At 40.7% G+C, this 10,804-nt stretch overlaps 1 protein-coding gene across 2 annotated transcripts in view; it reads left to right on the plus strand.

Moving 5' to 3' along the window:
• The window catches only part of UROC1 (urocanate hydratase 1), a 29,784-nt gene that overhangs the window by 17,358 nt on the left and 1,622 nt on the right, over positions 1-10,804 (plus strand). Inside the window, exons 15-18 of one of the 2 annotated variants that reach the window (XM_015875050.3) lie at positions 2,087-2,157; positions 3,063-3,161; positions 4,729-4,828; positions 7,122-7,203. In XM_015875050.3, the coding sequence (XP_015730536.1) occupies positions 2,087-2,157; positions 3,063-3,161; positions 4,729-4,828; positions 7,122-7,203 (352 nt within the window). The remainder of the gene's footprint in view (positions 1-2,086; positions 2,158-3,062; positions 3,162-4,728; positions 4,829-7,121; positions 7,204-10,804) is intronic. The other variant, XM_015875051.2, reaches the window with a different exon arrangement.

Here is a 10,804-nt window from a genome sequence, read left to right on the forward strand (position 1 = left end):
TACTCCCTTAAACCTCCTTTAATTATTATCTTGAAGAAATAGCACAGGTCTGTGAAGTGGTTCTAACGCTCTGAACCTCAAGTATCTCTGGATGATGACATATTAATGTTTTTAAACCTGATCTCTTGGGTTAGTTGAAGGGAAGGAGAAATCTGGTACTGCAGTGTCTTCAAAAATCTGTAGCACTTTGTCTTGTATTAAAATTGCTGGTCATCTGTTCTCAAGATTGAACAGATACATGACATTTGGATGGTTTGCGTTGCAGGACTAGGAAATGAATCACTTACTACGTCTTCAGTGGTACATGGATGTTTATATAGATGTTAATGTAGGGCTGAGGAGAGGATTTTCATTAAAAAAAATAATAAATCATACTCTGGCATATATTTTCCTTAAGAATATAAAAAATGGCACTTCAGAAATCCCAACAGGTGAAAACAGGCTTAAGGGCAATGCTATTATTGGATTTTCTGCTGTATTTGGCAGGATAGTGGGAAGAAGAAAACAGAATCTGGCCAGAAAGTAAACAGCCATTCATGGATTCGTGTTCATAGCTGTTGTGCTTGCTGACTTGCTCCCTGAGGGATCTGGGCTTGGAACAAATTCTAGGGTCTGGATATTCTCACATACATGCACATCTAAAATCAGAACCTGCCTTTGAATTTCATAAAAGAATCTGTTATGATGGTTGAAAGAAAACTCCATAGAGCTGAAGTCTATTGCATTTCAAATCTAAACTTGTTACCTGGTCTCAAACCTGATGTTAACTATTCTTCTTTTGGGGGGATGGATTGTTATGTTTCATCCTCATAGACTGAAAATATCCTTTACGGTTTTATCTGCTTCCACTTCTGAGCTACCTGTGCTCTTAAGTTGGCCTTTGTGCATGAAATGCAGCCTAATTCATATTTTCTACCTCTGTGGTAGTTTGAAGGCTAAGCTGTTAACTATACAGATCTCCTAAGATCAAAAGGGAGATGATGATGAGCGCTGTTCCTCTGAGTGCAACATCTTCTACTATCTTTCAAAGCCTTAATAAGTAGAGAAATGCCTGTGAACTACCAGCACTGACACAGTAGCCTGCCTGAATTAGAGATTGCTCTTGGGGTGTGAGATGGAGGAGGGAAGGGTGGGTTGACAGCAGTTTAACAAATGGGACACGTGGAGCTAAAGTTTAAGCTCTTTCTAGATTCTCAGCTGCAGGAAGGAAGACCAAATAAAAGGGAGAATTCTTCCCTTCCCTGGGGATGACTGATGATATCCGAGTTGGACAACACTCCAGTTTAGGACAGAGAATATAACTGTTTATTGGAGCTGGCTGTGGGAGACAGGGAAGTGGTAGGGAAATATACTAGCTTGGCACAGGTAGGAGCTGGAGAGTGGTTAAGTTGTATGCAGTTCTCTCCACAGATTATATACTTGCCTAAACAACGTTTTTTCTGTGCAATTTATGCTCCATAGTAATATGAGGCGACATAATTTGGTCTGTAGGATAAGTAACCTCAAATTTATCTTGAGATAAGAACATTCACATTGGCAATTCAGTATAGAGCAATTGCAGTGCTATAAATCTACATCCCAGCATGAGGGTAACTCATCCTCAGTATATAGTACCAGCTGATAATATCAGAATTTCTGATAGATGATCAAATGAGTTATTTACTACCTGATAAAACATTGAACTACAGTAGCTGATATCACAGAGTTCATTAAAGTTTCTAATTTAACAAGGCTCAGAAAGGGTTTGGGCATTTAGTAGGCAGTGGGCCAGGTCACCAGCAATGAACAGTATGTGCAAACCATATCTTGTGGTTTAGATCTCAAGGTCTAATTTAGTTTGCTAAAGATCTGAATGAGAGTTATTATTCCAGCTGCCTCCCATGCAACGTCTCATAACTTCCCCTAAATATATTTTATAAGTTACAGCACTGGCTGCAAAGAAGACTCAACGTAGCACATCCTATATGCGTGCTTGTAGCTGAGAGCCGGAATATAACTTGCTAGTGCTGTCAGATGAATTTAATTTAATTTTGAGCATATTGCATTCATTTTCAAAATCTATTTCTTCCTTGCTTTCTCTTGCAAGTGAGCACATCTGTGAAGCAGCAGTACCATGACAACATCCGTTGGATTCGGGAAGCTGGGAGGCACAGCTTGGTAAGTGCAAAACCTCCCTCAGGACAAGTGACTGCTCCTGGTCCGGACAGTTCTCAGTGTTGGAATGAAAAGTAGATGTGGGTATGAATAAAAATGTGAACAGTAAATACAGCTGGTAACTCAAGCATCTCTCTAGAGCAGAGCTTTAGGGTGAGCTGAAGTGGTTCTTTCCCTTTACCCCCCCATCGGGAAATGTTCAAATAGTATGAGATCTAGTCTTATATCTGGAGTGAAACCGGGCAGTATTCATCCTCTGCCTCATCTGTAACCACCTTTCAGCACTATTCAAAGTGTCCTTTTTAGCATTCACTTGGCCTGACCTCATCGGACCTGCAGTTCCCAGCACCCTTTCCAAAACTGGTATACTGTGTTGTGTCATATTGAAGCAGGATGGCGGTGAGGCATCCTTTGTATTTCTTTAAGGGAGGGCTCTCACTGTGGAGCTAACTGGTAACACTGAAAGGCTTACATGTGCTCTCATCATCTGGAAGCCAGACTGTTCTGTGGAGTAAAGGCTGAAGAGGAACATAGCTGTGCAAGACAGATGTTCTTTGCTCTTCTTTGCCTTTACATTTCTCTTTCTTTCCAGCCCATCATCAGTTCCAAATGTCTGCTTCTCAGCTGTTGATAAGGGGTTTGTTGAGAGTCTAGCAATCGGGTTGATTTAAAAAGTGGGATTATTGGACAGTAGCAGCTGATTACAGGAATACATCTTGCAGATTGTGTGAGCAGAGATAAAACTCTGTTCAAAGAGGCCTTAATTTCTATTTTCTGGAAGTTGATGAACAAATAATCTGTATTTTTTCCTACAGAAGGGGACAATCCTCTGACTGCATTTATCTGGGGCCGGAAGATAAGCCAGTTGCACAGAGAACCTTATCACTGTGGCTTTTCTTATTTTATAGGTTGTTGGATCTCAAGCTAGAATCTTATATTCTGATCAGAGGGGTCGTGTGTCTATAGCCATAGCTATTAATCGAGCCATTGCTGAAGGAAGGATTAAGGTTTGCCTTTTTCCTCTTAATATGGTCTGGTAATTGTGTTTCATATCTGATAATAGGGTGGCAGGTGGGAAATGAGATAGCATCTACCAATAAGAGCAGAGATGCCTGCCATTTACATGGATGCAGTATTCTGTTAACGTGTTCCATTCTCCTCTCTGTCAGTAATCAGTATTGTGTTGTGTAACAAATGGACAAGTCTAGAAACTGAAATATGTTACCTTTTATTTCACATTGGGAATCTGTTACCTTTTATTTCACATTGGGAATCTGCATCTATAGGTACAATGTAAGCTGTGGTTTTGTAGCATGCAGGGGGGAAAATGAATTAGGACAAACACTGAGTGATATTAAAAAAAAGAGTTTTTACAACAGCTGAATTACTGTGTGAGTTTGAAACGTTCAGATTAGTAACCTCACATCTGTTGATTTGATTCAAATTCTTGTTTCTTTCCTTCTCTGGATGGTAAAAGGTTTATGAAGGATTGTGATCTCTGCTCATAAATAGGTTTCATCAGTGCCCTGCAGTTTCCTGATTGCGTGTATACAGCAGTGCTGGATTTAGGCATGTCCACTCCTTCATCTCTTTTACAGCCAAACTACAATAATTACCCTTTTAAAAGAGGCAAAAATTCAAGGCAAATTTGGAAGGGATTCCATCAAGGAAAGGTCTTTGTTTTTGTTACTCGGATAATGTTTGTTAAAATATTTCAAATGTTGAGCTGTTGACCTTCTCAGGATTCAAAATGAACGTCACTGCAAGCTAATCTTAACAAGTAAACCTGACCAGACACAGAACTCCCTTGGAGCTACGACTCACAAGGTCAAAATCCCAGGCCCTTCAGATTTTGTCCTTTTTTGTGCTTCTTCAAATCTCCATTCCCCCTCTTGGAAGCTGGGTACTCATATCCAGTTTCAGTTATTTTCTAATCCAATGCCAGCATAAAACAGAGCCAGTTAATTCCAGACCACACCATTCCAAAGAGAGTGAATGGCTCTTATAGAAACATATGCATGGCAAAGTGTAACAAAACCCTGCATACTGATCTAGATTATTCTGTCAGTTAAATTCCAGATCAAGAATGGGCTTGTTTGGTCTGTGTGAGGACACTAATTCTTGTTGCTGCCTTATTTGTAGTCTTGAAGTCTTCCAAAAGAATGGGGGGGGGGGGGGGGGATACTATTTGTTTACATTCGGTTGGAAAAAAAACTATTTTTTTGAATGAGTTCTTAGGCACTGAAGTGTGTTTGCAATTTCAGCAGAGAAAGGTTTCAGATGAGAAAGCCACAGTTCTCCTCTTCTCCCTGTCCCTTTCCGAGGATGTAATGTGCATAAAAACTAACTCAAGTTCTCAGTTGTGAATTGGTGTTGGTTATCATGAACAACATGTCAGCATTCCTTTTGTAATAAATGGAGAGCAGGGAGGGAAGGAGGTTCAGGGGATTTAAGAGGTGGGATAAAGCTGTGATTTATAATGACTTAAATAGAAGCAAATTCAGCAAAAGATGACCCACGGTAGCATTGACAGCCCACAAAAGAGTCCATCTGCTGTCTTTTTTGCTTTCATAGGCTCCAGTAGTCCTAAGCCGAGATCACCACGATGTGAGTGGGACTGACAGTCCTTACAGAGAAACATCAAACGTTTATGATGGATCAGCTTTCTGTGCAGGTCAGCAGAGCATCTGAATATTGTCTGTACAGGCAAAAAAGGAAAATGCTTTGAGATATATACATATATATATATATAAATGTTTCTATTCAACCCTTTAATCCCAGTTAATCAGACTTTCTGTGACCTTGCCATAGTGGCTGTCAAGTAATACAGAAATGAATATGGAGCTAGTTATATAGGAGGGCCTCAAAAGAGTGCTGAAAATTCAGTGAAGATGTACTAGATTTACCTGAATGCAGATGGAGAGCAGTTGGTCTTAGAGAACTGCACCTTGTGTTTGATTTTAATTCTGTATCTCTGTCTTTCCAAGAAGTGATGTGAGCAGAGTTATGGCAGGGCTTCCTTGGGATACGTGAAATTAAAATTAGATTCAAATAGCATTTTTCTTAATGCTTTAAGACTTGCAGTTCTGATCATTCTTTGCTCAAGGGTTCAAGAAAAGCCTGGAGTTTCTGAAAGGAACTTTTCTGGTCATGCAGAAATGTACGTTGATAGTAAAAGCACAAGAATGAAGTCAGGAGTTCTGGATTAGATTCCATTCCTTGATGCTCACTCACAGTGTGACTGTGGGCAAATTATGTATGTTTGCTATTCAATATGAGCCTTTAATTCTGAATAGCTGACGTGAACTAACCAGAATCTGCTTTTAAGAAATGATGAAATGATGCTTTAGAAAAAATAAACCCAACAGATACCAGATTGTGGATGTGAAACAAGAGTGAAGCACTAATCATTTCTTCACCTAAGTCTCAATTTTCCACTCAAAATTATGGTAATAATTTTAGCCCAATTGTGTTTTCACATGTCGTGAACTGACAACCGTTCAGTGACTCAAGGCAGGAGGATGCAAGTTGTTATAGAAGGATTGTGATTGAGATAGCTGGGAATATTGAACCACTGCCATTAGGACTGGAAATTCGTAATAGAAACAAATTATGGGTCAGTGTTCAGGAGAAAAGTTCCCTGCTATCTTTAATGGGCCGCCTGATGAAATGGGGCTTTTAGCAGTGCCTATCAGACTCACTTCAACATTTTTATGAGAATGTTGGCTGGTTGCAATGTGCCAAGTGGACAGAGGCCTGAAATAATGTTTGTTTCTGCCAAGATGCATAGGGAACAGCAATCTAAACAGATGCCTCCACCAAAGGGCTTAACCATGGAATAAACAGAAGGCAATGCCCTCAGGAGAGGGCAAGAGAAACAAGGCCTGCTAAACCCAATTGCTTACTGTGTGCTTTTTCTTTGAGTTTTCTAAATTATATGAACTGTCTGCCTCTGAGGGCTTTTCCAAATCCCATTGGCTGCTGTTTCTGCTGGTCTTTGAAACCAAGTGAGGCTGTGGAGGTAATTAAAGAGCACCTTATGTCTCAGGTCTTCCTCTCTCTTCTCTCCCTCCCTTCCTGCTGTTTTAACACCATGTATGAGTTGTTTTCGTTGAAATTGGCTCTTCTCTAGCACAGAATTTCTAAGTCTCTGCTTGTGTAATTTTATTCTGCAATAATTACCTTGTCAAACATGGACCACTGCTGCTCTGCAAAGTGTATTTCAGACATTTGCACAGTTAGTGACCTTTATCAAAGCCAAGGAGCACGATGTTATTACATCGTTATCCCACTTGCCATGCTCCTTTTCCAACCTCCATTCTTATCGTCTGCTGGCTGAGGAAGAAAAACATATGTGTTAAGAATATAGAGAACTGAATATCTCCCATTCCCTCCTGACAGCACTGTAATTATGATAATTGGGTTATTAAAGTGACTTAATGCCAGAGAGAAGATGCCATAATGGGGCTTTTGACAGGGTTTAACATAGATTAGTGCTCAAGTAAACTCATTTTTCCATCAAATATATACCAACTGTGGGGTTGCAAATGTGACCAGTGTGAATATTGTGCTAGCATTTTTTTACAGTTAAAAGCAACTGCCTCCAAACTAAACCTAGATAAATGTCTTCAGTAAATTGTACATTGTTGTCCTTTGCATGTTCTTCTTTTGGAGTATATCCTTTAGCACAAGTTGCAGTGAATGTATGAAACTCTAGTGAATGTATCAACAGAAATATCGTATTTGACAAATGACGGTTGTCTCTTGAATTATTGGTCTTCATTTTGGAAACAAAGAAACATCCCAGGTGATTTCAGCAGTTCCAGGGTCCAGGACAAAGTTCTCTGTGACCAGAGAACGCTGCCATCACATTGCCAGTGGAGATGACAGGGGAAAGAAGTGAGCAGCCAACAGAAAATAAATGCAGCATGTCTGATCCATGGTAACACCTTTCCTTTTTTTTCTAGACATGGCGGTACAAAACTTTGTAGGAGATGCATTCAGAGGAGCAACCTGGGTTGCCCTGCACAACGGTGGTGGAGTTGGCTGGTGAGAACTTGGTGGTGTATCTAAAACTGGGTTATGAAACCAGTTATCACTGCTGGGGGAGGAGCAAGAGACAGGAGGGGAACTGTGTGCTGTATCACTGGTGTAGTATGGTGCCATGATCATGGGAAGGGTGGGTTTGGAGGCAAGGGCTGAAAGGATGCGTTTATAAGGTGAAGTGTAGATCTGTATGAGGGAATTTTAATTCCTTTCAATATGTCAAGAAAAAGTGTTATGGATATTGGCCACAGCACAGTTTGGGTAACTTAATTTGCCAAACAAGGACAGTCTGCCATGGTTTTCTTGAACAGATCCCACTTCCAGAGTTGTCTTTGCACATGCACAGTCAGAGTGTTAGTGGATGGATTATGTTTAGGTTTCCCCTTAAGCTATATTTAAATCTGTGACCTTAGGACCCCAATATAAATGCCCATGTGCTGAAGTGCAATGAGGGGTTATTGATGCAAAGCAGCTCAGGTGCCAGCAAACCCCCAGTCTTCTTTCTCCCTTTGCTTGTGCAGAAGACCACAGCCATGTCTTCATTTTTTGATGTAGCCAAAGAGAGACAACTCTTATAAAATACTGTAGTGATCCTTCTCACTTCACTGTTTCATCCAGTTCTGGAATGTGCCAACAGAAGCAAACTAAAGAACTTGTTGCAGATGTTATCCTCAGAGACATTTGATGATAATTATTCCTTGTCCAGATGAGCTGGAGCTAGAAAAATAACCCTTCAGCTCAGATGCAGAGTTTCCTTCCTTGTACTCCTTTGATTTTTTTCAGTGGAGTAACTACTGAATAGAAAGTATGTACGAGAAACTGTATAATAGGATAAGAAAACTTTGAGGGCTTACACACGTGCAATGGGAAATATGACTTTACTGATGTCAGTAATAACAACCACAGTAATCAGGACTTTATTTGCAACTTCTGAATTCTGAGTGGGAAATACATTCCATAATATCTGCTTACTCTGATCACCTCAGTCACAGCCTTGAGAAAGCAGCAGACTGCAACTTTCTGAATGGCTTTAGCTGAATTTAACCTTTTATAGTGTCTGCTGTTGGAACACCAACAGACCACAGCCTGTGTGATTACATCACTGTGATTTGGTGAGGAATATGGAGCTGACAGTTAGTTCTGTCTCTGCACGAGCCTTCATAAACCACCATGCTGGGACTCAGATGTGCTAACAATGCTGTGTCACTATGTGCCACGGTCTGCAGAGCCCCAAAAGCTCTGCAGGACAGGTGGTTCTGTTTGGGTTAACTGATCCCAGTACCACCCCAGCCAGTTAAACCTGCACCCCCTTGGCTTCTAAGGAAAAAAAAGAGGAACAATTTAAGAAGCAAAACCATTCTCCAACCTTTACAAATGCCTTTCCTTGCTGCAAAGATGGATGCTGTTAGGTTTTAGGATGGATTTGCTTCTTCTAGGGAGGTAAAGATCTAGCTGACTTTTCCATAAAGAAATTTCCGTGTGCCTAGTGGAATCTCTTTGTCAGCTGATGTGGAGGTGTGAAAGTGCACCTGGAAGCTTCTACTTGTGTGTGGATATATATACATTCAAACGTGTGTAACTAGAGGGAAATCAAGGTCTTTTTTGGCAGATCAGAAACAGCAATTGAGCTGTGTCCAGCTCCCAGTCCTCCCTGCAGCAGCTGGGGTTGGCTGGAGCTGCTGACAGATCTGCTATTGCTTCTGTACGAGACCAGAAATTCTGTGCTGCAGCCTTGTGGGGCTACGACAAAAGAAGAAGAAGAAAAAAAAAAGCAGGATTAATATTCATTTAGCTGGAATCTGCATCATGTGCTGTTTGAGAGACTTAAGATTAGCATAGTATTGACTATGATTACTGCAAGTGAATGTTAATCATTTCTTGCTGCCTGGTTTTTTTTGCAGAATAAATAGTGTAGGGTCCGAGTAATCTGTAGTAGAAGAAGGCAGAAGTAATTTAAGAACTGAATTGTGCTGTTGACGGTGTGACATCTTGTTTGTGAGGGAGGCCTTGTTTTCTTTGATCACCTTGGAAGGAGACATCTGGAAATTATAGGAGGTAGCTTAGGTCAAAATGCCACATGTTTCTCTAATTAGCTGAAAATATGGCCCAATGCTAATGAAGGCAGAGAACTCCCCTTTAAAAGTGAGAGATTTTGCTAGAGGATCCATTCTAACAAATGGTGGCATTCAATTTGAGTGACTTTTAGATGGTAGGACAGATTCTGATGAGTGATTGTGATTTACACTGGAGTAACTGCATGGAAATTGATGGAGAGACTCTGAATTTATGGAGTGCAACTGAGATCAGACACTCACTGTTCATGCCTGAGCTTCAAAGGATGCTCTTTGGGATGCTGTGCACAGAAGGGATCTCTGCCACTGAAAGAACATCATCTGCTAACGTGGCACATCTTTATAAAGCATCACTCTGGAGGCCTCTTGCTGCCTGATACTGTCAGTGGGCTGCCCTGAGGTGTGATCATACTGTGATCCCGATTGCACTGTGATGCCATCACTAAAAGCAGAAATGGCAGGAAGTGCAAATGTTTGGATGCTCGTTTTCATCCCCAAATGAGACTAAAGGTGGAATTAAAGATTTCTCACCACAAGAGCTGTTTGTATCACTGCTGAGTGTCAATCCTAAAGAATCATTTTGTGTCAACGTTTCCACCAAAAACATGACTGAAATTTTTCTGCTAAAGAAGGAAACTGATTCATCTGCTGACATTCTGTTGTGAGCACTGTCAGTTACAAGAAAACTGTGCTTTTCAACAGAAGACGTTTGCAATAGTAGCGTATGTAATAATCTAATGGAAGGAATTAGAATAAAGGTACAGTTGAAGTGGAAGGATCTACAATAAAGGTACAGTGACTGTGAGAGCTGGAGCTGAGAGCTCTTTGCTCAGCTATGTGGTAAAGTCCTACTTATCACACAGGTAGTGCATGAAAGAGCATTAGCATCATGTATGTACTTTGCCTTAGAATGACAAGGGGAAAACATGAGTACTAGGTTCAGGAAGCAGATCTCAAGTCTGTGGGGCTCTGGTGCAGCATTGTATTTCCCATTTCCTAAGGTGCAGGAAAATAGACAGTAAGAAATGATTCTTGTCTGGATTAGAGGACACCTATGTATGTCTGACTCATAGGTATGTCTGATGTTATTTGAAGTAAATTTTGTGGGACTACAAAACACAGAGGGCAAGATCCTGCCTTCAGAACTTCCTTTAGTCTCTCCTGCCACGTGCTGCTGTAGGTAGGATATTCCCCATCTCACACATTGCTGATGCTGTTGTAACACCAGAAGTCTCTTACAGATTTACAGCAACCGATAATTTTCCAACTGAATTCACCATATGCAACCAAACAGGAACTCGAGCAGACCAGATTCTGAAGTGAGACAAGATGTTTTTCTCTATGTGTTTCCCCTGTCCTTATAAAACCAGACTGGTATTTCTCCCACGTATAGTCTGTTAGATTGCAGTATGTTTCTGTTCTTCTACCAATAAATCTGCTTCCTGAAACGTTGGCACTGCAGCCTCTACACATCTTTGTATCTCATACAGAAATGAATGTTTCTGAAATGATCGAGGCAGATGTGCATGAAG

The sequence above is a fragment of the Coturnix japonica genome, chromosome 15, assembly GCF_054131305.1.
Source record: "Coturnix japonica strain WE chromosome 15, WE-NBRP24, whole genome shotgun sequence".
Lineage (NCBI taxonomy): Eukaryota > Metazoa > Chordata > Aves > Galliformes > Phasianidae > Coturnix > Coturnix japonica.